This window comes from Leopardus geoffroyi, chromosome C2 (genome assembly GCF_018350155.1).
Source record: "Leopardus geoffroyi isolate Oge1 chromosome C2, O.geoffroyi_Oge1_pat1.0, whole genome shotgun sequence".
Taxonomy (NCBI): domain Eukaryota; kingdom Metazoa; phylum Chordata; class Mammalia; order Carnivora; family Felidae; genus Leopardus; species Leopardus geoffroyi.
In genome coordinates this window covers 157,282,158-157,308,429 of record NC_059333.1, presented here as the reverse complement: position 1 = coordinate 157,308,429, position 26,272 = coordinate 157,282,158, and the positions used below count along the sequence as shown (strand labels likewise).

The following is a 26,272-nucleotide window of genomic DNA, read 5'->3' as shown; positions in this document are numbered from 1 at the left end:
TCTGCCTCCTTGTAACTTAAGCAGGGAAGATTAATTATTTGTTAACATGACACTTTGAAATACTTGAAGGTTGGGTTGTCCCTGTCTCTGTCTCTAATTATTCTGCTTTCTAGACTATACACTTTCTTTCTCATCAGTTTATATGGAATAATGAGGATTCAGTCTAAGCATTTCGTTTGCTACTTCTAGGCATATTATATACTGATAGGTATGCTTAGTTCCTATTAAAGGAATATGGTGGTGGAGGGGTATATGTATTAGTTGAATAAACCCATCACAGTCCACTGCGTTTAACAAATATTCTTTCAAGTAAGATTGCCAAGATAAAAATAAAGTGAATTTCTTTGGAATCCTTACTGAATCTACTTTTGAAGTTTTGGAGTTTAAGTTACTTCTCAGAGATATATGTCAAGATAAAAGAGATGCGTACTATTTTTAGCAAAGTGTCCTATCCAGTTAATTAAAGCCAATAGGACCTGTGTTTAATCTTTAGTGTGTGCTAGTTTTTCTCTGTCCTTTGGCTCAGGGTGCCAACCTGTTTTACTCATATTGTAATCGTGTGGCCTTTAAGTCAAGGAGAATCAAACAAAGGGTCATGGGTTGCTCCATACCAGTATATTATTGCTATAGAAACCCATATTATGTGAGTGTCAGCGTTACCTTTGTGCTTAGCTAATTAGATAAGAGGATAAAATGAATTCCTTTATGTATTATTTTTTTTTTAATGATTTCCTTTAAATAGTCCTTTTCTGAATAACATTTATAACTTCATAATAGGGATTAAGGTAGGGGTGCTTGGGTGGCTCAGCCCGTTAAGGGTTCAACTTCGGCTTAGGTCGTGATCTCACAGTTCTTGAGTTCAAGTCCCACATTGGGCTCTGTGCTGACAGCTCAGAGCGTGGAGCCTGCTTCGAATTCTGTGTCTCCCTCTCTCTCTCTCTGCCCCTCCTCTGCTCATGTTCTGTCTCTTTCTCTCAAAAATAAAATAAACATTGGGGCCGCCTGGGTGGCTCAGTCGGTTAAGGGTCCGACTTCGGCTGAGGTCGTGATCTCACGGTTCTTGAGTTCGAGTCCCACATTGGGCTCTGTGCTGACAGCTCAGAGCCTGGAGCCGGCTTCGGATTCTGGGTCTCCTTCTCTCTCTGCCCCTCTCCCACGAATGCTCTGCCTCTCTTTCTCTCAAAAATAACCAAACACAAAAATTAAATAAATAATAATAAACATTGAAAAAAATTTTTTAAATAGGGGTTAAGGTAAATACGTTTTCTTTTGGGTTCATGGTTTAGAATATACTGATGGAACCTGGTTTTTTAAAATATTTGTATCTCTAGAGTACTTTAGGTAATAATTTAAAAAAAAAATGTTTTCGTGTTCTCACATATATTCTCTTGTTTAAACCTCAAACCCCGTAGAATTCCGTGCTTTATTATCCCAATTTTACTGATGAGTAAACTTAGGTTTGGAGAAGTTAAGTTGCATAGTGTCATGCATCTAATAAGTGGGCAAAGCACAGAAAGCACTTTGCTGTACAGCCACCCACACTAATGTCACTGGGTAAATAAGAATTCTTCTAGATCCTTTAGCTCTAAGATTATAATCTACAGGGATGGTCGCTACCTTTCAGCATCCATAACTCGGTCATTTTAAAGCTCAAGTAATATGATTCTCAGAAAAATAGAATATTTGGAAATAGGCAAACCTGAAATTTATTCTTTGTCAATAGAAATGCTTTTTAGTATTTTCTTGTTGAAATCACCCCGTACCAATTATTTTGGCTGTTATTCTTTTTAATATAGAGGTTGACTTAGATGATAATATAATTGTTAATGATTAGTACCAGATGTTGAGGTTAGTCATTTGTTTTTGAGGCTTGTATGTAATCATTGAGACACATCATTGGCTGCATCTTTAGTTAGTTCTCAAAGTTCTGATGTTCTTTCTCTCTCGCTCGTTCTTTCAAGCGGACAGTATTTTCTCTCTACTCTTTTCATCTAATATCAAAGATTCCTTTGAAATGGTTTTAACTTTTAATTCATATAATTAGATGATTACCACCATTTCAGATTCAGAAGTACTTATCATTTTGATATTTTATATTTGCTTAACTTCGTTTATGTCCGTCCTGAAGTTTTATTAAGAAGATCCAAATATCGATTTTCCATGCTGATCATTCCCATTTTTTCCCCTCATGCAAACAGTTAAGTTTTTTTTTCTTTTAAACAAAGAAAGATCATGAGAATCGGTATATATTTAATAAAACAAATCTCACAGAATTGGATGTTTAATCTTGGAATTCAAATTTTTAACGGGTAAACCTCGATATCTTGCTATTGAACTTTATATGAAATCAAATAACTTTTCTGTTTGTGTGTTTTGTTTTGTTGTGTTTGTTTTCTTCTCTTCGCTTAATGCCAAGGGAAGGTACTGAAGCGGAGTGTTTTAGCCCTTAATCTTAAAGATTATCTGGCCCAATTCAGGTGAAGAGACTGAGCCTCCTGAGAGTAAAATGATGTATCCAAGATAAGACAGTTACTAGCCTCTGCTTGGCCAGAGGCTTTTTCTTGGATCCTCTCTGGTCATCTCCTATCCAGCACTGTGTGTGATGCATATTTCTTTTTTTTTTTTTTTAACGTTTTTTATTTTTTTTTATTTATTTTTGAGACAGAGACAGAGCATGAGCAGAGGAGGGGCAAAGAGAAGGGGAGACACAGAATCCGAAGCGGGCTCCAGGCTCTGAGCTGTCAGCACAGAGCCCGACGCAGGGCTCGAACTCACGAGCCGTGAGATCATGACCGGGCGGAAGTCGGATGCTTAACCGACTGAGCCAGCCAGGCGCCCCGTGATGCATATTTCTTATTTTTATCCCATATAGCAAGATACTGTTATTGACATTGGGAATTTAGTGATTGGCCTGTAGCCATCATTCCATGTTAAATTACAACAAAAACCATATCACTGATGGATTTTTATTCATCATAAGAAGCACTGGTGCCATCTGTCTCAGCTTTAGTTGTAAGATGAGTATGATTCAAGTAATTCAACAGGTTTAGTTTAATAGTATCTTACCTCTCGAATCCTGTTGCTTTGCCGTAACCACTGTTGTTTGATATGTGTCCTACTACTTCTTAACTCCACGTTCGTTTATGTCGGTGCCCGGATTACGTGTTAGGTTCACCCACATTAAACACACTAGTTAGTAAACACTTTGCAACTTGATTTTTTTCACAAGACGTCCATCCTTCAGCATCAAGAATGGCAGCGATCACATCCTTTTAATAGCCATCTAGTATTCCACATGATTGGCGTACCATGATGTAATAAACTGTTTCTCTGCCAGGGTCATTCAGGTTGTCTGTAGCTTTATGGTGTCACCAAGAATGCAGATCTCCGTGTACTTCCTGTATTTGCACATTCTGTTGCTGATCTGTGGAATCGATTCCTCTGAAGGTTCAATTAAAGGTTGTATTTTTAATTTTAATAAAGACATTATTTTACCTTTTCCAGCTTTGAATGTAACAGCCGTATTAATTATTGTCATTTTGATAGGTAAAAAATGGTGTGTATTTTTTTTTCTTTTTAATTTGCATTTTTCCATTCACCTATCCATCTGGCCAGCAGCTGGCAGACGTTTACTGAAAGCTTTTTAGCATGCTGCTACTTTTGTGATCTCCGGAAAACAGTCGGTGAACAAAAACAAAGACCCTGCTGCCTTCCTGGAGTTTTTATTCTATTGAGGTTCAGAATATTTACATCTATTAATGAAATTAGCATATCTTCTTCTGTGAATTACATGTTGTTGTTATTTGCCCATTTTTTATTGGGCTTTTTTTCTTCTCATCCGTTTGTTATAATTTTTAAAATATTAGGCCTCTTCGTCTTTTGTTAAAAATCATAAATATTTCATCCGTATCTCCTCTGTCCATGGCATTTTTACATCAAAACTTAAAAAATTTGGGGGGCGCCTGGGTGGCTTAGTTGGTTAAACGTCTGACTTTGGCTCAGGTCGTGATCTCGTGGTTTGTGAGTTCGAGCCCTGCGTCGGGCTCTGTGGTGACAGCTTAGAGAGCCTGGAGCCTGCTTTGGATTCTGTGTCTCATTTGCCCTCTGCCCCTCCCCCACTTGTGTTCTGTCTCTCTCAGTCTCTCAAAAATAAATAAATGTAAAAAAAAAAATTATAAAAATAGTTTAAAAAAAAAACTTAAAAACTTTTTGTTGTGGTAGGTAATATATGTGTTATTTTCTTTTTGGCTTCCAAATTTCCTAACCTGAATAAAAAGGACTATTATCCAGTCCCAAGGCTATGCAAATGTTTTATTCCAATTTATTCTAACACATTAATTAGGGGCGCCTGGGTGGCTCAGTCGGTTGAGCCTCCGACTTTGGCTCAGGTCATGATCTCATGGTTTGTGGGTTTGAGCCCCATTGGGCTCAGACAGCTCAGAGCCTGGAGCCTGTGTTACATTCCATGTCTCCATCTCTGCCCCTCCCTGGCTTGCGTGTGCTCTCTCTCAAAAATAAATAGATAAACTTACAAAAAAAATTATTATTTTACACTTAATTTTATCAGTATATCTTGAATTTATTTTTGTATACAATGGCAATTTATCTATTTTAATTTATGTTCTTATGCATGGCCAATTAATGTCTGTGCATTTAAAGAAAACATTCTTTACTTCATTGAATGAGTGCTATTGCATATATTTCAGTTAGTTTCTATAGTTTCTTTTTTCCTGATCTATATCTCTGTACTTACTCTAGCTTTTATAGCGAGTGGTTCCTCAAACTTTTTATTAAGAAAAATTTTGAGCATATATAGCAAAGTTGACATGCAGCAAACGCCCATCACCTAGATTGAATAACTAGTGTTTGCCATATTTGACTCTATATAAACCTATTCCCACACATATTCTTTTTTTTTTTTAATCTCAACAGTTGGAAACATTGTAGTGTCCAAGTTGTAGACGTTATGACATTCCAGCCATAAATATTAAATATGCTCTTCCTAAGACTTACAGGTATGCTACCGTTGTTATATGTATAATATCACTATCATATGCAAGAAGATTCTATAACGTGTATAGAACAGTCACCTTACCAATTTTTATACCCGTAACATTGATATAACTTGAAGAGTCTAGGCCAGTTGTCTTAGATGGTCTGGGTTTGTTCTAGATTTGTCTGATTTCTTTTTGATGTTATTTAACTTGTTCTTTCTCGCCATTTTAGTTTTTGTAAATTGTTAAATTATATACTCCCCTCCTTTTAAGCACTTCCATTCTGTATTCAAATTTCCTCAAGTATCCTAAGAATATTTTTTTATATCAGATATATAAATTCTATGGGCCCAGGAAGAATTTTCAGTGTCTTCATTCAAGAATGCCCTCGTTATAATGAGATGCGGTGTCTTCACTAAATGATACCTGGGGGGCTTTGTCTTTCTAATTCTGTGATAGCATCTCATTTCAGTAGAGCCTGTATCTTCCCTTTCTTCCTTTCCTTTATCCACAAGCTTCGAAGGGATACCTCTCCTTTTTGAGCGCTACTTACCTGGGAGTCCTGGGGGGAATCTTAGCTGAGGTCTGTTTTACCACCACCAGGACCCTCATCCTCCATACGGCGTCCTCTGATTTTTCCCTCCAGTGAGGACTCTCCAGTCCAGTCCAGGGCTGGCCTTGGATGTTTGTTTTTCCCCATTTACTTGTAAGTCAAAGTTTGAAGTGTTATTAGTCTTCTCTTAGCTGTATTATAAGTATGTGCTGTGGGTGGTTTTAGTTGCTCTTCTTTTTGGTCTTTGGTTTTTGGAGTATGTAGTGGAATGTCTGATTTGAATTTGGGGAACTACCGTTTCCCACGGGATTCAAAATGTCTCCTATAAGTTTTAATATTTAGTAAGAAAATACCTTTTTTTCTTGACAAGCCATTATCTCAGCATTTTGTTGAATTTTAGGACACTATTTTATTGTTTTGTTTTTTTGAGTTTATCATTGATGTTGGGAGAGAGTGAGTGAAAGTACGAGCTGGGGAGGGGCAGAAAGAGAGAGAGAAAGAGAGTGAATCCAACAGGCTCCACACTGCCAGCGCAGGGCCCCATGCGGGCTTCAAGCCACAGACCATGTGACGTGATCATGACCTTAGCCAAAATCAAGAGTGGCGCTTAACGGACTGAGCCAGCCAGGTGCCCCAGAGGGTTACTATGTGAATAGTTTCTACTTGCGCCATTAATCCTAATCACTTCTTTGTCATGTATCAAAGTTTCCTGTATTTGGGGGTCTCTTTTTGAAGTCTCTGATTTGTTTATTTGATTAGTTGGCCTGTTCCTGCATAATTAGCTTTGTAAATCTTGATAGGTGATAGGGCAAGTGCTTCCTCCCCCAAATTCGTTTGTCATTCCTAATGCCTTTGTTGACTGGTATGTTCGTGATTCTGTCCACATTATTTCTTTAAATCGTGTATTCACATATGTTCTGTAGTCTGTACTAGACAGTTCTAATGTCTGTAATTCTAAAATTTATTATCTGTTACCTGTGACTCTTAGTTCATAATGGTTTGCCTTGTGATTTCATTGCTTGAAGTTAATTTCATTGATGAGAGTTCTTTGAGCCTAAACTGGCAATTGTAGAAGCTTTCCTCAGAGATTTATTCCTGCTCAAAACTGGGGCATCACCAATCAGGAACCCCCCGCCCGCCCCCCAGCCTCTCCTAGGTCTTGTCTCAAGTCGAGAATTCAAGGTCACTCCTCACCTGTTGGCCGGGGATGCAAAGTCACATTGTGAAAGGAGCATTCGGGAATGCGAGGAATTGCTCAGCTGTTCTTGCGAACAATCGATTGCAGCTCGCCCTCTGACCACGATAATTCACATGCCTTTCAGGTACAAGATACACTCATGGACTTTTCTCAAAAGTTTCAACTGGTTGATAGTGCCAGGTTCAAAGTACATGATCTTGTGGTCTCCATCAGGTCACACGGGAGGGTTCTTTGGTGTGGCTCCTCTCCATCCAGAGGCCTGTGAACTAAAAAGACGTCGTACTCGCACCCCAGACAGTTAGCATCACAATCGGGTATCAGAACAGAATATCCATAATGGACACTCCATTTGAGAAGGGAAGGGACAGGAAGTTCGTAGTAGTCACTGACTTAATGGCAGCTTTCAAATCCAACAGGAACCTGTCGTCAGGTTCCCTTCCTTCTGGGATTGTGTTTCTTTGAGGGTTTTATTCTCTCTCTGGGTGTGGTTCTCTAAACCAGTGTTTTCCTCTGTTCTTGGTCTGTGCGGAACTCTGGGCTGTGCCTCCTGAAATGTTTCCTTCTTTTGCGTAAAAGTCTTGTGTTTTCGACCGAGTATCGGTTTCAACCCTGCTTGAAAGAAGGCTCTTAGGTTAAACTGTCTCTGACTCTTGGTAGCACTCTTCAGAAGCACTGGTAATGCTCTCCTTGGATCACTCACTGTGAAAACTATGGGTTTTAGGGGCAGCCTGGGTGGCTCAGTCAGGTAAGCGTCTGACTTCGGCTCAGGTCAAGATCTCACAGTTTGTGGGTTCAAGCCCCACGTCGGGCTTGCTGCTGTCCGTGCAGAGCCTGGAGCCCGTTTCAGATCCTCTGTCCCCCTCACTCTCTGCCCGTGCCCAGCCTGTGCTGTGTCTCTCTTTCTCTCTCAAATAAATCAACCTTTAAAATAAATTTAAAAAATTAAAATTCTGGTCTTCTATGAATTTTATTGGGGTTTAAGCCATATTTACCCCCCATGCTGTTTCTTTATTATTCATCTTCTCTAAGGGCTAGTCCCTTGGTTGTAACATGGGAAGGACCTGGCCTTTCCCACTTCTGAGACTTGTTCCCCATGCTCCTGTCTCTGAAACACACTGCTTTACCCTTTGGCTCACTCACCTTTGTATCCAGCACTCAGCACTTCATCTTATTGGTCGTTGAGGACTGAGTAGAATGAGTTTTCTCTTTGTACTTCAACCTTTAAGTACTATCTGGGAATTTCTGAGAGTGCCTACCCTAGTCATTCTGGCTTACTAGAAACATGCTACCCCCTGAATGTCAGAACCCTCTGACCCCCCGCTCTGCCCCCATCCAAGTAGGGGCATCACCTAGTTTACGGTGAGTTCTAGAGCAGGGATCAGCAAACTGTAGCCCACAGGCCACGCACGTCCAGCCGACTGGTTTCTGTTTTACGCCTGAGCTAGGAATGCCTTTTTTTTTTTTTTTTTTTTTTTTTACATTTTAAATGATTAAAAATATTCAAAAGAAGAATAAGATTGTGTGACATGTGAAAACTATATGAAATTTAAATTGTAGTGTCCATAAATAGAGCTTTATTGGAAGACGGCCCCACGCATTCATTTTACATATTGTCTGTGGCTGCTCTCCTACAGTGGCAGAGTTGAGTAATTGCAACAGAAACCATATGGCTCACAAAGTCTAAGACACTTACTGTCTGGCCCATTACAGAAAAAATGTAGTGACCTCTGTTTTAGCAGGGGTAGACATCTGAGCAGAGCCGTTCTGTTGTTTTGGCCTATCAGTATGTTCCGGTGTGATTGTTGACCCAGTTACATCTGAAAGAGCTCAGTCAGGTTGGAGCCCAGCATTGCCCTCCAGCCCCTGCTCGTGCTCCTGCCTGCAGACTCACTTTACCTCCTCTTGGTGTAGAGACTCGCTGTCCTTCCCTTGCAGTAATATTTGACATTAGAACCCATCACCCGTTCTGACTCTGCCTATGGTATTCATTCTCCTTGCTGGTGCTAAAAATGTCTGATAGCGTTTGTTTAGGTGAACTTTAAAGCTGCATCAGAAAATGGAATAGTGGTCGTGAGGTGAAACAGTTTGTTCCACAGAGTTTTCCCCTTTGATCCTTTTCTGTTTTGTTGGCCACCCAGTCAAAACCAAGGGGAAGGGAAGCATTAGGCGGACTAGGATTGTAGAAAGGTTTACTTATAATTCATACAAGAGATAAGCAAGGACAAGATCCGCACGTCCTCTGTCCTGACACTATTCGCGGACCCAGTCCGCTCCCGGTGGCAGGAGCTCTGCTTATACAAAGTGAGTTTCAAAGGTAAGAGTGACATAGGTTGGGGTCAGCTGTTCAGAACCGTGCGCATGCTTGAGAAATTCCGTAATGCCCGTGTCCGGGTTTAGAGACCTAATTGTCACATCTCAGCTGGGGTGATATCTGTAGCCTTTTGCGCCTGCAGCTTCTGTGGGACTTTCAAAGCCATTTAATGTCGACTCTGCCCACCCTCCCCACTAGGTTATTTGGCCCTACTCCTAAGACGTAACTCACTGCATAATAAAAGGCTTTACGATCTGAGTGAATCGTGACTTGTTTAAAGGTAGACTTTTCCTATGTACGTCCTCAGTCCCTGGCATGTTTTTCTGGGCTCATTTGGGATTTGTTCAGATGCTCTGCATTCCCTTGAAGGTTTTTAATACTGTGTTGTAGCTGGTGGGTTGATGTGTTGGAGTTGACGTTCTATTCTACATACGATACCTTTCGTAAACTGCACGCTGTAGGCAGTCTTCATACTGCTCTCCCCCTCTGTCTTCCAGTCCTCTGTAGGACTCTGTCTTCCACACTTGAGCACACCAAAGTTGTCAACTGGCTCTGCTCTGGGACGTCTGCACAGGCCTCCTCTGCCAGTTGAGAGGTATACTTTCCAGGAGTCAATTACTGTTCTCAAACTTGCCTAATGCTTCCTCTTGTTACTATAACAAAGTATTTTGCGGGAAGTGGCATATAAGTGAACAACCCATATTGAATGAAAGAGGAAAGAAAACTGTTTTTATAAAAACTGTGTTGAGGGGCGCCTGGGTGGCGCAGTCGGTTAAGCGTCCGACTTCAGCCAGGTCACAATCTCGCGGTCCGTGAGTTCGAGCCCCGTGTCGGGCTCTGGGCTGACTGCTCAGAGCCTGGAGCCTGTTTCCGATTCTGTGTCTCCCTCTCTCTCTGCCCCTCCCCCGTTCATGCTCTGTCTCTCTCTGTCCCAAAAATAAGTAAACGTTGAAAAAAAAAAAAAAATTAAAAAAAAAAAAAAAAAAAACTCACACAACAAGATGGAACTTCAAAGGGTTTGTTTGTTTTGTTAAAGATGAGGAGCCTCTTACCTGCCCTGGGAAATCCTGAGTGGTTTTGTTTTTATTAGGACAATGTTAATTTTTTATAAAATTTTTTTAACGTATGTTTATTTTTGAGAGAGAGAGAGAGAGAGAGGGAGAGAGAGAGAAACAGAGCGTGAGCAGGGGAGGGCAGAGAGAGGGAGACACAGAATCGAAAGTGGGCTCCAGGCTCTGAGCTGTCAGCACAGAGCACGACGTGGGGCTGGAACCCGCGAACCGCGAGATTATGACCTGAGCCGAAGTCGGGCTCAACCGACTGAGCCACCCCGGCACCCCAAGGACAATGTTAATTTTTAAATCCAGTTTTGAAGTATTAATATTTCTCTCGGTAGATGATAAACTTAATTTGGGAGATATTATTATTTAATTTTTTAATTGGATAGATTTTTTAAGTTAATTGTCTCTTAGGATATACATTTGGTGTGGTTGAAATCGATTTCAATATGTCGAATTATCACCATGAAGAAATAAATATATAGAGTTAGAAACTGAGTACTGCCTCCATCGATCAGGGTTCAGTCCAGAGACGAAACCCACAACAGGTATTTTTACAGAGAGAACTTAATATACAGAATTGTTAAATGGACCTGGTGAATTAGAAATGAAAAAACAGGGCACTAAAGCATCATGGAGGTAGTAATTACAGTCAAGAGCTCCTGTTCCTAAGCAGGGAAAACGGGGTGACGGTTATTAAAACGTGGAGGGGGGGCCCTGCAGAGCTGCCGCTCCCACCTCTGTGAGGAGCTGCTCTGCGACGGGCGGGCGGGCGCCGTGGGCCTGGTCAGGGTTAGAACAACTGCTGACGGGAGCCACGTGCTGCTACTGAGACGAGCGCCCTGTCAGAGCTGTTAGGGTTTTACTGAGACAAGCAGGAAGCCGGAAGGAGCAGCTCCCTTCTTCCCCTTTCCAGTCTCTCCGGTGCCCCTACTGGGTCTCCTTCCATTCTCCCCGGTCCCCCTGTTGGCAGAGTTCGACAGGAAACCATTAGAATTGGCAGAGGGGCGCCTGGGTGGCTCAGTCGGTTAAGCGGCCGACTTCAGCTCAGGTCACGATCTCGCGGTCCGTGAGTTTGAGCCCCGCGTCGGGCTCTGTGCTGACAGCTCAGAGCCTGGAGCCTGTTTCCGATTCTGTGTCTCCCTCTCTCTCTGCCCCTCCCCCGTTCATGCTCTGTCTCTCTCTGTCTCAAAAATAAATAAACGTTAAAAAAAAAAAATTAAAAAAAAAAAAAAAAAGAATTGGCAGAAAGGTGCTTTGCCCGGTCCTAGGCCCAGCATCCCGGAACGTGAAGGAGTACAGCCGGAGCTGGAAGACGGTGGTTCAGTTACTGGCTCTTAAACGGCTACTACCTGTTAAGTTCACTTTTTTATTGTCTGTGTGCAGTCAGGGGAGATCTGTTTGCCTGTTGAAATTTAATTTCAAGAACCTCGTTTCCTTCACATTTGCTTTCCTAGGCTCTGCTGCGTACGTGGACCCTCTGCCTCATTTATTTGCCATCATTTATTGATATTCGGTGTCATTAAAATTGCTGTTTACCTTTTTAAATGATTGTCTTTTCACCTGTATTTCTTGTGTACTTGCCGTTGCATTGAATAAGGATGGGAGGGCTCTGTTCTTATAATTTGCATTTTACGGCTAGCCTGTCCTCTTACTTTATTTTTTTAATTTAATTTAATTTAATTTTTTTAAATTGTTCTTTAACGCTTATTTTTAAGACAGAGGGAGACAGAGCATGAACAGGGGAGGGTCAGAGAGAGAGAGGGAGACACAGCATCTGAAATAGGCTCCAGGCTCTGAGCTGTCAGCCCAGAGCCCGATGCGGGGCTCGAACTCACAGGCCTCGAGATCATGACCTGAGCTGAAGTCAGATGCTTCACCGACTGAGCCACCCAGGCGCCCCTGCCCTCTTACTTTATAAAGAATTAGTCGACTACTGCTAGGTACCTTGACTTTTCTGAAAGATGTTGATTTTATTTTAATGCTGGCTTATAAAATGGAACTTCTCTCAAAATTATGCCTTTTTTATATCAAAAGAGTTATATTTTCCATATTTTCCTTGGTGCCAGAATGCATAAAATAAACTTTAGGCGCTCCTAGGTGGCTGAGTCAGTTGAGTGTCCGACTTTTGATTTTGGCTCAGGTCCATGATCTCATGGATCGTGAGTTTGAGCCCTGCCATCAGGCCCTGAGCTGACAGCACGGAGCCTGCTTGGGATTCTCTCCCTCCCTCTCTCTCTGCCCCTGCCCTGCTCACTTGTGCTTGCACACGCTCGCTCGCTCTCTCTCAAAAAATAAATAAACTAGAGAAATAAATCCATCTCCTTTTCATTAGCAGGTGCTTCTAAGGAAGGGGGTGCTGGAGCCGTGGATGAAGATGATTTTGTAAAAGCTTTCACCGACGTCCCTGCTGTTCAGGTAAGGATGCCGGCGAAGAAGCGCTTCCTGTGATTAGCGCTCATACACCTGTTCATAGAGTTATTTTGTCTCTTTCTCAAAGTTCTTTTTCCCCTTAAAGGACTGTGTAAGTAAAACACTGGGCTTATTATTACCAAGCTGTTATTTGCTTGGTGCGATCAGAGTTTCAAGTGATTTTTCACTGAGGCTAAAGTTGAGTCATCACCTTGAGCAGCGGTCGACTGCATCCGCGTTTCTTAAAGCTGTTTGTGACACATCGTTCTTCTTTCCTTTGACTCGGTTTGTTTTGTTTTTACACTCCTACCTTTTTGTCCACTTCCTCTCTGTCTCCTTGACGGGCATTCCATTCTCTACCTGGCTGTTGAATATGGGGGATTTCTTCGGGGTCAGTGGTGGGCCCTCTCCTTTCCTCTTTCTTACTGAGTCACTTCTTCACACCCGTGGCTTCAGCTCCCGCACAGCTTTTTATCTCTCTTGAGCGCCAGCGTAAGTTCTCCGCTGATGTTTACCTGACATGTCCTTCTAGAGGTCTCAGAGGCATCTCACACCCAACCTGTCCGAAACGGGACTCGTGATCGACCCCTTACAGGTCTACACTTCCAGTGTTTTGTACGTGGACACCATCAGTCCAGTTTGCAAAAGTCAGAAATCGAGGAATCCTACTGCGTCGGATTTCTCACTTAGTGGTATTCAGAGTTCTTTTGCTTGTATCGTCTCCTAAGAGAATGTTTGAAAAGTTGTGTACCCTCCCACGGAAATAAGTTTTTGAGTTGACCCTATTTCTCTTGTTGGGGGAGAAGGAGTCTGACATTGTACTCCAGAGCAATGCATCGTATCGTAGTAAGATTAAGAGCGGCTGGGGGGCCTGCCTTTACTCTGAAATTAGGCAGAAGGACTATTGGGAGGCAAGAAAGCGCTGCTCAGAATCCTCCAACAGTCATTCTCTAACAGAATGTTATCTGGACTCCCTCCTACCTCACCTTGTCTCGTGCCCTGCTCCCCTCTGTACCCTTGTTTTTGGGGGGCTTTTGTTTCAAGCAAAAGGGGAAAGCAATGGCTACTGAAAAAGAAAGACTCTCTTGAGGAAGGTGCTTGTTCGATATTGTACTCCAGAGCAACGCATCGTATCATAGTGATACTCAGTGTCACCAGGACCCCTTTTCTTCCCATCTCTCGCTTCTGGATTCCTCCGTTTTGTCTTCCCTCGTGGTCAGCAACATGGCTGCACTGCCCTCTGCCTCTTTTCTGGTTGATGCCGTAAAATTGTGAGAGTCCTTCTGACTGAACCGATTTAGATCGCATGTGCACGCTGAACCCTTGTGATGTGGAAAAATAATGTGCACCTGTTGCCTTCTGGTTGGGTCATTGGCTGTTCCCCTGGCCCCCTTTGCACTTTCTACTCCTGTACTTTGGCCTTCTTTTACTGTCCTTCTGGCGCAGAGCCTTTGCATGTTCTTTTCATTCTAGGGAAGGCTACTCTCCCTACTTGGCCTGAGGATGCTTACCTCCTCCTTTAGCTCTCAGTTCACACCTGACTCTCTTAACTAGTTCAAGCCTCCCGTTGTGTATAAATAGACGCATGGAACTGTAATTCTGTTTGGCAGTACTTTTCTATTTGCAATTTTATATAATTTGATAAATTTCTTTTTTCTCTTTGTAGTTAGATTCTAAGCTCTATAAGGCAAAGACCTGTTGTGTGCTCACCATAGTCTCCTTCATGCCTAGCGTAGCGCATCCCTGTTATGTCAATATTGAAGTGAATGAGAGGATAACGGTGTTTGGCAAATGGTTGGCTCCTGAGGAGACAAAGCCTGTAGCTCTCCTGGTTACTGTGTGGGGGAGCTAACCTAAACCATGTCCTTCTGCAGTGGTGAATCATGATGAGGATATGAACGCTGTAGATACATACCTGAAGTCGTTTTGGGGAATTGGGCTTATTATTACTTCTTAGGATATTTGCGTCTTGTTTTTAAAAACAAACCATTTTAAGAATATATCTGAAGTTACTCATGAGCAGAGAAATAGCATAAGGGTAACAGATAAGGAAGACAAAGGATTTTACTTTATTGTCTATAATGTATTTCCATTTTCCACTAAAAATGGTACTAGAAGGTGGCTAACAGACACATGAAAAGATGCTCAACATCACTCATCATCAGGGAAATACAAACCAAAACCCCAATGAGATACCACCTCACACCTGTCAGAATGGCTAACATTAATGACACAGGAGACAACAGATGTTGGCAAGGATGCGGAGAAAGAGGATCTCTTTTGCACTGTTGGTGGCAATGCAAGCTGGTGCAGCCACTCTGGAAAACAGTATGGAGGTTCCTCAAAAAACTAAACATAGAACTCCCTATGACCCAGCAATTGCACTACTAGGCATTTATCCATGGGATACAGGTGTGCTGTTTCGAAGGGACACATGCACCCCCATGTTTATAGCAGCACTATCCACAATAGCCAAAGTATGGAAAGAACCCAAATGTCCATCGATGGATGAATGGATAAAGAAGATGGGGTATATATATATATATATATATATATATATATATATATATATATATATACACACACACAATGGAGTGTTACTCGGCAATCAAAAAGAATGAAATCTTGCCATTTGCAACTACGTGGATGGAACTAGAGGGTGTTATGCTAAGCGAAATCAGAGAAAGACAAATATCATGTGACTTCACTCATGTGGAATTTAAGATACAAAAGAGATGAACATAAGGGAAGGGAAGCAAAAATAATATAAAAACAAGGACAAAACATAAGAGACTCTTAAAAACAGGGTTGCTGGAGGGGTTGTGGTGGGGGGTGGGCTACATGGGTAAGGGGCACTAAGGAAGACACTTGTTGGGATGAGCACTGGGTGTTATACATGGGGGATGAATCACTGGAATCTATTCCTGAAATCATTATTCCACTATATAACTAACCTGGATGTCAATTAAAATAAATAAGATGGGAGCAGTAACACTGCCGCTAAGTACTGCCATACAAAATAAATTACATAGCATTTTATTTAAAAATAAAATGGTACTAGAATGAGAATTAATCTTATTACTTGAAAGATTATTGTAAATATCGGGGCACAGTTTTGATTTTGCTTAATGACAAGAAATATTAATGGTATACTTTTGTATCTTTAAGATCTATTCTAGTCGAGAACTTGAAGAAACATTAAATAAAATCAGGGAAATATTGTCAGATGACAAACATGACTGGGATCAGCGTGCCAATGCAGTAAGTTTTATTTTTTGTTTTCTGACCCCTTTCCTCTTTTTTTCACTGTTCCAAAGACATGAACATTGGGCAATATTACTACATAGTATTTGCTTTATGAAAGAGAGAGTTTGATAGCTAACCTTTCTGGAAAATACTTTGAGGTGATCGGAATTCGCTTAGGTAGGGTTAGTTTTCATTGTTCGTGCTGATCAGTGCAGTGGAGCCTGGCTCACACATTTGTTTGTCTCTCTCCATGTGCCACCTCTTGTCGGACCAGGAAAATGTGAGCTTCACTGATGTCGCAGGGCAGTGGCTCTGTGGGCTGTGACGAACGTAGTTGTTCCTCAGCAGTGTCCTCAGCTCGTAGAAGGGCTTCCAGTAAAGCAGGTCGTTTTGCCTGCATGCTCGATAGTCACATAGTGTTGACAGAAATCGATGACAGTATGTGTGTCTGGCTTGCTTTCTTTCCTCGTATACATGTCTCTGAGTACAATAAATATTTTTCGCCCATGATTTGAAAAGAAAAAAGTCTCATATGCTTAAGAATATTTTATTTAGGGGAGCCTGGTGGTTTAGTCGGTTAAGCTGGACTTCAGCTCAGGTCATGATCTCACGGTTCGTGGGTTCGAGCCCCACGTTGGGCTCTGTGCTGACGGCTTGGAGCCTGGAGCCTGCTTCGAAGGGTTTCTGTGTCTCCCTCTCTCTCTGCTCCTCCCCCACTGTATTCTGTCTCTCTCTCAAAAATAAATATTTTTAAAAAACTTTTTAAAAAGAGTATTTTATTTAGGGGGCACCTGGGTGGCTCGGTCAGTTAAGTATCCAACTCTTGATTTCAGCTCGAGTCATGATCTCACGGTACATGGGTTCAAGCCCCGCGTCAGGCTCTGCGCTGGCAGCTTGGAGCCTGCTTGGGAGTCTCTGTCTCTCTCCCTCTCTCTGCCCCTTCCCCACTTGCATGCATGCATTCTCTCTCTCTCTCTCTCTCTCTCTCTCTCTCTCTCTCCCTCTCTCTCTCTCAAAATAAATAAATAAACCTAGGGGCACCTGGGTGGCTCAGTCGGTTAAGCATCCGACTTCAGCTCAGGTCATGGTCTCACGGTTTGAGGGTTCAAGCCCTACGTCAGGCTCTGTGCTGACAACTTGGAACCTGGAGCCTGCTTCGGATTCTGTCTCTCTCTCTCTCTCTTTCTCTCTCTCTCTCTCTCACTCTGCCCCTCCCCTGCTCACTCCCTGTCTCTCAAAGGTGAATAAATGTTAAAAAAAAAAAATTTTTTTTTAGTAAATAAATAAATCTAATTTTGAAAAAGAATATTTTATTTAGCCTAAATTCCTTGATAAAATATTTGATAAATATTTTTAAAATAACATCTCCATTGACAAAGGACTGTATATGTTAAAATTTGTAAATTTGTCAGATTTACATCTGAGATTCCAAATAAGTACCTCAGTACCCCCAAAAAGCCAGAGAAAGGGTTCCATCTGAAGTCTTCACTTGGAGAGCAGCCTGTTCTCAGTCTCCACTTTCGTTAATAAATCGCATATGGCTTTCTGAAAATTGGCCTTTATGATGCTATAAACAAAAGAATGTTAGCTTCTCTTTAATAGGAAGTTTACATATTTTAAAGTATTAAAGTAGTTTAACAGAAAATGTGTCCCATCTTTGTTAAATATGGCTCATTACTCTGTCTTCAGCTCTGAGATTAGTATGAGACAGGATGACCTGTATCATAGGGGATCTGTGGAGAAACAGGACAAATGAAATGTTGTCAATATAAAACACATACTTGGTACTTAAGAGTTTCCTGTTGGGGTGCCTGGCTGGCTCAGTCATTGGAGCATACAATGCTTAATCCTTGGGGTCGGGAGTCCAAGGAGTTGAGAGTTCAAGCCCCGCTTTGGGTGAGATTACTTTTTTAAAAAAATGAGTGTTTTTCTTTTACTTTGAAACAACCCTTTTGGAAACATATAGATGGTCTTTTAATTTAAAAAAAAGTTTTTTTGTAATGTTTGTTTATTTTTGAAAGAAGAGAGACAGAGCGCGAGCAGGGGAGGGGCAGAGAGAGAGGGAGACACAGAATCCCAAGCAGGCTCCAGGCCCCGAGCTGTCAGCACAGAGTCCGACGCGGGGCTCGAACCCACAAACCGCAAGATCATGACCTGAGCCGAAGTCGGAGGCTTAACCGACTGAGCCACCCAGGAGCCCCTAATTTTTTTAATTAGAAAAGTAACATAGGCTCATTTTAGTAAGTGAAACAGTACAGAAGTTTTATAAGGAAAAAGTTAATAGTTTCCTTCGTATTAGGGAAACAAATGTTTTCATTTTGGAGTATACCCTCTTCTCTGTATGTGTATGATAAAATAAACAGCCCCCCCCCCACTCCTTTTATAAAAATAGAGATCATACTAGATATATTAGTTAATAAGTTATTTTCATTCACTTTCATAAATTGTGCCCATTCAATACATTTGCTATAGGTGCCAAGCATATAATAGTTGCTCAGATATTTATTGAACGCAGATCAATATGTACGTATATTCCTTAGTTGAAAGATACCATGTGATTTACTAACCCATTTCCCATTTGATGCACTTAACAGTTGCTTTTTCTTTTTTGCTATTTTGACAGCATTGCAATAAACATCCTTATACACATTTATAACACTGGTGTTTCTATTTTTGTAGGCTAAATTTTTTAAAGTGAGGTTGTTGGGTAAAGAATAGATACAATTTTATTTTAGTAGATATTGCCAGAATGTTTTGAACAAAGGTGTCAGTAACTCGTAATCTTCCTTACAATAAGAGCGTCTGTTTTCTTTCTGATACTGGATGCAGTGAAGTCTTTAAGTTTTGCTAGTCTGATGAAGAAAAATGAAGTGTCTTTATTGTAATTAGCATTTGCTTATCTCTAGTAAGGGTGAGCACATTTTCATGTATTTATTTGGCTCAATTTAATATTGGGTTATTTGTCTTTGTCTCACTTTATTGTCATTCTTTGTGTATTGTACTCCTGTGTTACAAGTAATTTTTTCCTACCGTATTGTGATTTTTGTTTTTAGTTACTCTTGCTTAGGTGTCTTCTGACTTCAATGATAGTTTCCCTTCATTATGTGCTTTAAGATTACGTAACTATTCTTTCAGATTTTTTTGTACTATTATAGTATCTTTTGTATCTTTTTCATTGTTAATCCGTCTGATTTATAAAGATCTCTTAGAATTTTAGAGAACCTCAGAGTTTACTGTGAAATTATACATAATGGAGATGATGGGTAAACTTTTAGCTTCTCATTATGTGTGAGCACAGATGTGCCCTGGTGGGTATGTTTTGAGTATGTGATTTTATTAGGTATGTCGGGTGCTAACATGGAACACATTTGTCAATCCTGTATTAAAAAGTCATGCTAAAGGTTAGAAATAGGGAGAAAGAGCTATTTATTTCACAAAGTACCTGTGACCGTATTAAAATACGAAGCTGGCACAGTAGTTGGTCCATTGGATTCTGCACTTTTGCTTATGGGTGAGTGCAGGTTGCAAATCTGGCTCTTTTAAAAATAATCTCCTGGGGAGATAGTGGTGATGTTTCCCGTTTTGACTGTACTTAATGCCACTGAATTGTATGCTTTAAAATGTTTGAAATAATTTTATGTTAATGTGTATTTTACACAATAAAAAGACTCCCTTAAAACTTTAAGATTTACTTACCTATTCATACATCATGTATGTCCATTATGTATATAACTAAATCTATATATAATGTTCTTTTCCAGAAAGCTTTTTGTGGTTTGCATGTTTATAAAATACATTTAATGCTGGTAAAAGGTCTGAATGTAGTCATACAAATATACTGAAATGTTATTTTTTAAATTTTGTTTAAATAATGAAGTTTTGGTAACTTTTTTTTTCTTTTTTGCACTGACACTGTTTATGTCAATAATGAGAATTCTCTTTACTTTAGCTTAAGAAAATTCGATCATTGCTTGTTGCTGGAGCTGCACAATATGACTGCTTCTTCCAACATTTACGCTTGTTGGATGGAGCGCTTAAACTTTCAGCAAAGGATCTTAGATCCCAAGTGGTTAGAGAAGCTTGCATTACTGTAGCGTAAGTATGTTCTTTTTGGATTTGTATTTTTTATGAGTAAATTTAGTGCTCAGTGATTCAGTGCTCATTACGTAAAGCAGTAGCAGGATAACCCAAAAACAGCATGTATGTGATCCAAAAATAAGTTTTATTATAAATAAGGATTCGGTTTGTGTGATTTCTTTTTCTTTCTTTCTTTCTTTCTTTCTTTCTTTCTTTCTTTCTTTCTTTCTTTCTTTCTTTCTTTCTTTCTGTCTTTTTCCTTTCCTTTCCTTTCCTTTCCTTTCCTTTCCTTTCCTTTCCTTTCTCTCCTTTTTAATCTTTCTTAACAAAACCGTTAAAATGTGCTTATATATCTAAAGCCCACCGGTTCATTTTTGATCACTGAGTGCGTAAGAAGAAAATGAATGGGTCTGAGAACTGTTCAGTTTTCTCTTTACTGATTTGGATTTCCGGTTCTGAAATTGTAGCAATTATTCTGGAATTGCAGCGTGTGTCATTAGCTTATCCATATCTAAGTTTATTGTGCATGTTAATATTCTCCCAAAATGCTAGTATGGTGTGACACTTACATTTCTTTTACCGCTACTTCTGATATGGGTACTGTTGTTGTCTAAACATTCCTTTGAAGATAGGGAACACAAAGATGTCTACTATTAATATTTCTAATCAGAATTCTGTCCTGGTCACAGCAGTGGAGGAAAAAGCCCAGGAAATAAAAACTCTGAGGATTGCTAGAAAAGGAACAAAACTGACATTATTAACAGATGATACAATTATCCATGCAGAAAACCACAAGAATATATAGGTAAATTATCATAATTAAGGGACGACAGCAAGATGCCAGATGCAAGTCAACGTACAAAATAACTGAGCGTCTCTTAAAAGCGGTAATAAAAAGGAAAACAAAAATCTACAAAATAGAACCTTGAAAAATATTTCATGGCGAGAGTTCTGCTTCTAGCTGATGATGCAACAGAGCTGGTACAGGACTAGCTGTCCTGCAGCAAAGTGGATAAAACGTGTAGAACAGCTGCTCATAGACGGTGGACAGCGGACAGAGCAGGACTCTGATTCTGGAAAGAAACCAATCAGTTGAGCAGTATGATCAGCACAGTGTGACCAAGAGACACTTTCTGGACCTTGGAGAAGGAAGAAGGAAACCAAGCAGAGCAAGACAGTTCCATCGAGTTGAAGAAGAAACAGAGGCTGGAGTTGCGGAAGGCTGTAGTGGTTACCATTTGCGATGCAGAATCCGGGAGAGTAGGGAGAGAAACGGAAAAGAGCTATAGAGATGGCACTGCGTCAGGTGTATCCCATGAGTCTAGCCTGATTCTGATCTGTGCGTGTGAGAGGTGCAGCTCCCTGAGGTTGGGAAAGAACTGTTGCTGGGAGCTAGAAGGTAAACAACAGTTCCCAGAGCTCATGTGGGCTGGAGAGATTCAAGTTCCGAGGAGTAGGATGCAGAAACCTAGTTAAACACCCAGGACATTCGGTAGAGGTCCCAGAGAGGCCGTTGTATGGGGATGGCACTAAAGCGGTTCCAAGACAAGGCTCCTTCCAATAGACTGATAAAGATCAGACTGATTCCCAAGTGCCTCACCTGCCTACCGGAACAAAACTCCCTTTTTAAAGGACGACCACACTATCTGTTTGCTTGCTTCTGGTTTGAGGTTCCTTTTTGCCCACGAGTCTAGACATTCGAAAACTGAAAGTATAACTGAACACTAGTAAATAAGCCTGAGTCAGACTTCCTCTTTGAATCAAGAGTCTGAGGTTTTGGAGCTAACTGTATCCCAACAGTGTATTTTAAATAAGATACATAGAACAGAACCAGTACCGCAGCATTGTGAGAACTGTGCATGATTACAACATCCTTTCTAAGTGTCCTAACTAAATCACGCAATTAAAGACTGAATTTCGTTGTTTAACTACAGAATTGGAAAGAGAAGACAGACGTCCTTTGGGTCAGCCAGCTAACTAGTGTGTAGTAGAGGTGTATTTTCAGTCAAAAATTCTGAAACCCTACCCCAAAGGTGGAGTATTGCTGACTAAAATAGTGGTAGTACCATTAATAGAAGTAGTGGCTGCCTTGAGGAGTAGTGATTTGCGTAAGATTTTGAACGTATGTTGAATTTAAGATCGATGTCGGAGTGTCAGAATAGAAATACTAGATGCATGAAGACTAATAGAGGTCAGGGCAATCAGGGCTGAATGTTTTTATCTGTCAAGATAATGGTTAAATTCTGAGATCAGATGGCTTCTCTTTGCCATTGTAAAGAGGGAGTAAAATGCCAGATTTCAGCTTTGGACTGGACAGTTGAAAGGGGGGAAAAGAGGGAAACGAGTAATATTTGCACTTCCCTTTCTCTTTTGCTTTTCTGCTGTTCGAACTGTTTAAAATAAAAATTTTAAGTTAATTCAATGAGAATATTTTTAAAGTATCTGATTCTACCTATACTTACCATTAACTTAAAAACAAAACAACATTCTTTGGTCTTCCTTTGTAGACATCTTTCAACAGTTTTGGGAAACAAGTTTGATCATGGCGCTGAAGCCATTGTACCTACGCTTTTTAATCTCGTCCCCAATAGTGCAAAAGTCATGGCAACTTCTGGATGTGCGGCTATCAGGTTCATCATTCGGGTAGGTTCTTCTGTCTTCCTCCCTCTCTCCTCCCCTCCCTCTTTTTCAACATACTTAAATAAGTCATTGGCATTTTTATTTATTTACTTATTTACTCACTGATTTATGAAATAAAAGCAATACATGCTTATTACAGTTATATAGAACATTTAAATAATACAGAAGATTTTGAAGTAAATACGCTTGCATACAGAATGTGATATACACGTGTGCATGTACTTAGGGGTATGTGTAATTACGTTACAGGTAGTAACGGGCAGATATCAAACAGTAAAACTGTTATAGGCAGTGGTATGATAGGCAGATTCTTAATATTTCTCATCTTCAATATCTTGAAGGTGCCCCCAAAAGAACAGTTAAAAAAAATAAATCTCCCCTCTTGAATTCTCTTCTACCATTAATCAGTCTAGCCATTCAGCATATACTTTTGCAAACGTCTGTTCTATGCCTATACAAACAGTATTTATTACAAAATATAAACCTAATGTTTATATTTTACCTATATATAAATAATATTTTCTCACTTGGTTTTTTCAACTTCATGAACTTGGGCGCCTTCTCTTGTCTGTACGTTTAATTCTTCTTAACGTCTAGATTGGTTCTCTGTTAAAAGGCATTGACATTAAGTCATCTTTATGGAGTCCTTTCTTTCCATCCTTTACCAACATTGTGTATTACCAGTCACTTACAGGTCTTATAATTTAATACATGGAATATTATTTCATATTCTGTACTTTGCATTTCTTAGATTATTAGAGACATTGGCTACTTTGTTTTCCTTTCAGAATTCTTCTATGGATTGCCCAGTTTATACTCTTGGTACAGTTTCTCCTCACTGATATACTTATATATCATAAGTATATTGATTCTGTGTTACATCTGTTTTACATATGTTGCAGGTACTGTTTTCTGCCGGTCTGTCAGTGCTTCAAATGTTGTTTAAACTATTGTTTGTTATATAGAGGACCTTTAAATTTTTATGTATTGAGACCATGTTCGTTTTGTGGTTTTTGTTATAGTTAAAATGACTTTCCCTGTTTCACAATTATAAAAATATCCAGTTTAACATTTTTATAATTTTGTTTGTTATGTTTAAATCTAACTGGATTTTGTTTCTGTGTGAAATACAGATATCTAACATGATTTTCCCCCCAAATACAAAATGAGTTGACTCAGTGGCATGTATAATTCAGTCTTTTTTGCAACGGCAGCATTTTCATATAGTAAATTTCCATTAAGTGTATGGGTTTGTTTCCTGAGCTCCTATTCAGTTTCTTTGGTCAGTTTATTCTTTCCTATTAAAGGAATGAAATTTCTTTCTGATGTTGCTGCACCAGAAGGTTTTTTCAGCGGTAAAATCAAATGGCTATTTAAAAAGCTATGAATTTATCTTTGAAGATGGTCCGTTTTTTCTGTTTTAATATTTTTTTAAGGTTCTCTAAATCCAGAAAAATAACAGAAATTATTGAGGTCTTTGTTTTGTCTTGAGTCTAATGGGAGTACTTTAAATATGATGTTTGGTGCAGATATCTTTGGCTACTCTATATTAGGTTAGGGGAACTTACTTCTGTTCGTATTTTGCTAAATTTTGGTCAGGAATAGATGTGAGATCTTACCAGCTATCTGTGTAATATCTTTAGAAATGGTTCTCTTTTTAGTTATCCATTGGACTTTCATTGAACTGGACTCTGCTTGGCCGTTGTTTGTTACAATACTGCTGGATTCATTTGGCTGATACTTCAGATGTTGGCATTCATTTTAATATATGAGTCGTTTTAGAATTTCCTGTACTTTTCTTAGTTTATATATTTTATTATTACATTACTCTATTGTGAGGGCTTGCTGACCTTGGAAGTTCTATAATAAGTTTTCAAATGTTTTAGACCCTGGGCCCTTTTGCATTTCACTTTGAATTGTTGGTTATTTGTATTTTCTTAGAATATTCTTTTCATATAGAGTTTAAGAATCTTCAGCACGAGGTGGTATACTGCCTTCTCTTAAGTTAAAAAAATAATGCCTCTGTAGCACTGTGGTTCTGTACCATTTTTTCTTGTTTTAATACTAATTTTCTTTTTTTTTTCTTTTTTAACTTGCCAGAGGCATTGTTTCTTTTATAAGCCTCAAATTTTAGTTTTGTTGGTTCCAGCGATGTTCTTCAGTTTTTTCTAACTTTTAGTTCCTATAAGTTTCTTAATTCCTTTCTTTGACCTGCTTTGGCTCCTTTTCCCCCCTTAGATCTTTGTAGTATGTCCTTAGATAATTTGTTACAGTTTTTGTTTTGTAATATTATAAGGCTGTAGGTTTTCTTGGATTTTGGCATGAATCGTTTAGAGTTACCGCATTCTCTTTATATTTCTTTATCACTTGTAATTTTCATTTCAACATCCTCTTTGAGTTACATAATGATAGTTCGTTTTCAGATGGTTCTTTTGTTGCTCTTGTCCTTAGTTTATAATTTCATTACATTCTAACTAGAGAATTTGATTACACGGTTTCTTCTTCAGTGAGTGCCTTAAATTTTATTTGTGTCTCAGTACATCATAAATTTATATAGGTAGTCTTTTAGTACTTGCAAACTACGGAATTTGTTTAGAAAGTACTTTGTTCATCTCTAAATCCAACTTGATATTTTCTATTATTCCAATTCTTCATGGTCTCATTTTTTAAAAAGGTAATTTATCTAAAAAATTCTGATTCTGTTTTTTGTCAATTTCAGTTTCCTAACAGTTCTTACTTTATTTTATGTATGGTCAAAGTTTTTTACTATTACCATTTTGAAATAGCATTTCTTCCTGTAATTTCTGTTTTCTGTTCATTGTGCTTTTTCTTACCTGTTTCTTATTTTCTTAGAAGTTCCTTATTCTTTTTCAGTGTCAGGAATAGAACCTGTTTTGCTTCCCCCACCTTTTAAAAAGACTACCTTTTGTCTAATTCATGTCATTTTCCCCTCAAGCGTTAAACTGAATAAAAACATTTTCATGTCCAGCAGTTGGAAATTGTAGTTTTTTTACTTCTTTCTCTCCTGGCCATTGGCTCTTACCACCCATTTTTTAATTAGTTCTGAGTAATTTCTGTTTGGTTTAGTGTGTTCTCAATTCTCATGTATATTTACTTTCGCATATTTTAAAATGACTTTTCTTTACCCTAACAGAGCTAAAAAGTTGGACTTCAGGTTCATATTCCTTTTTTTCTCAGAATTATTTACCTTCCATTCAGAATTATTTTCACTTTTTATTGTGTCTCTAAGAACTGAGATCCCACTTGTTTCTTTCCTAGAAAAACAAAAATAAAAACTTGCGGAAGCTTTCCAGGTGTTAGGAGTTTTCCTCCAGCTTCACTAGTGCTTTCCTTCCACAGTGTGTAAGAGTTTCTGATGAAGGTGAATTTTCCTTAAGTTGTATTAATTTTTGTGGATCATTTATTTATTGCTTCTGTTTTCTTTGCTAGGTTTTTGGGTTTGTTTTTTGTTTTGTTTTGTTTTGTTTTGTTTTCCCTGTTACTCTTGTTACACAGTTTTGGAACCTTCAGTATCATTTATCATTTCTTGGATAATTTTTTTGTTTTTTGCCTTACAGATGTATGTTCTCAAGAAAAATTCCTTTAAATTCTACTTATGTGACAATACCCATGCTGCCGTTCTGAGGCCTTATACATCATACATTGTTTTCAAACTTCTTATTTTTCATAAGCTTGTTTAATGTTATTGATACACTATCCTGTCATCTCACTGAAAATACAAATCAGGTGGTTTTGTTGTTTTATGTTATTTCCCATTTTCTG

At 39.4% G+C, this 26,272-nt stretch overlaps 1 protein-coding gene across 45 annotated transcripts in view; it reads left to right on the top strand.

The window, feature by feature from the left end:
- Positions 1 to 26,272, top strand: part of CLASP2 (cytoplasmic linker associated protein 2) — a 182,152-nt gene that overhangs the window by 60,257 nt on the left and 95,623 nt on the right. For 23 of the 45 annotated variants that reach the window (XM_045436723.1, XM_045436720.1, XM_045436722.1 and 20 more), the window contains 4 exons: positions 12,450 to 12,532; positions 15,695 to 15,787; positions 19,722 to 19,867; positions 22,357 to 22,492. In XM_045436723.1, the coding sequence (XP_045292679.1) occupies positions 12,450 to 12,532; positions 15,695 to 15,787; positions 19,722 to 19,867; positions 22,357 to 22,492 (458 nt within the window). The remainder of the gene's footprint in view (positions 1 to 12,449; positions 12,533 to 15,694; positions 15,788 to 19,721; positions 19,868 to 22,356; positions 22,493 to 26,272) is intronic. The other 22 variants (XM_045436717.1, XM_045436730.1, XM_045436732.1 and 19 more) reach the window with 1 other exon arrangement.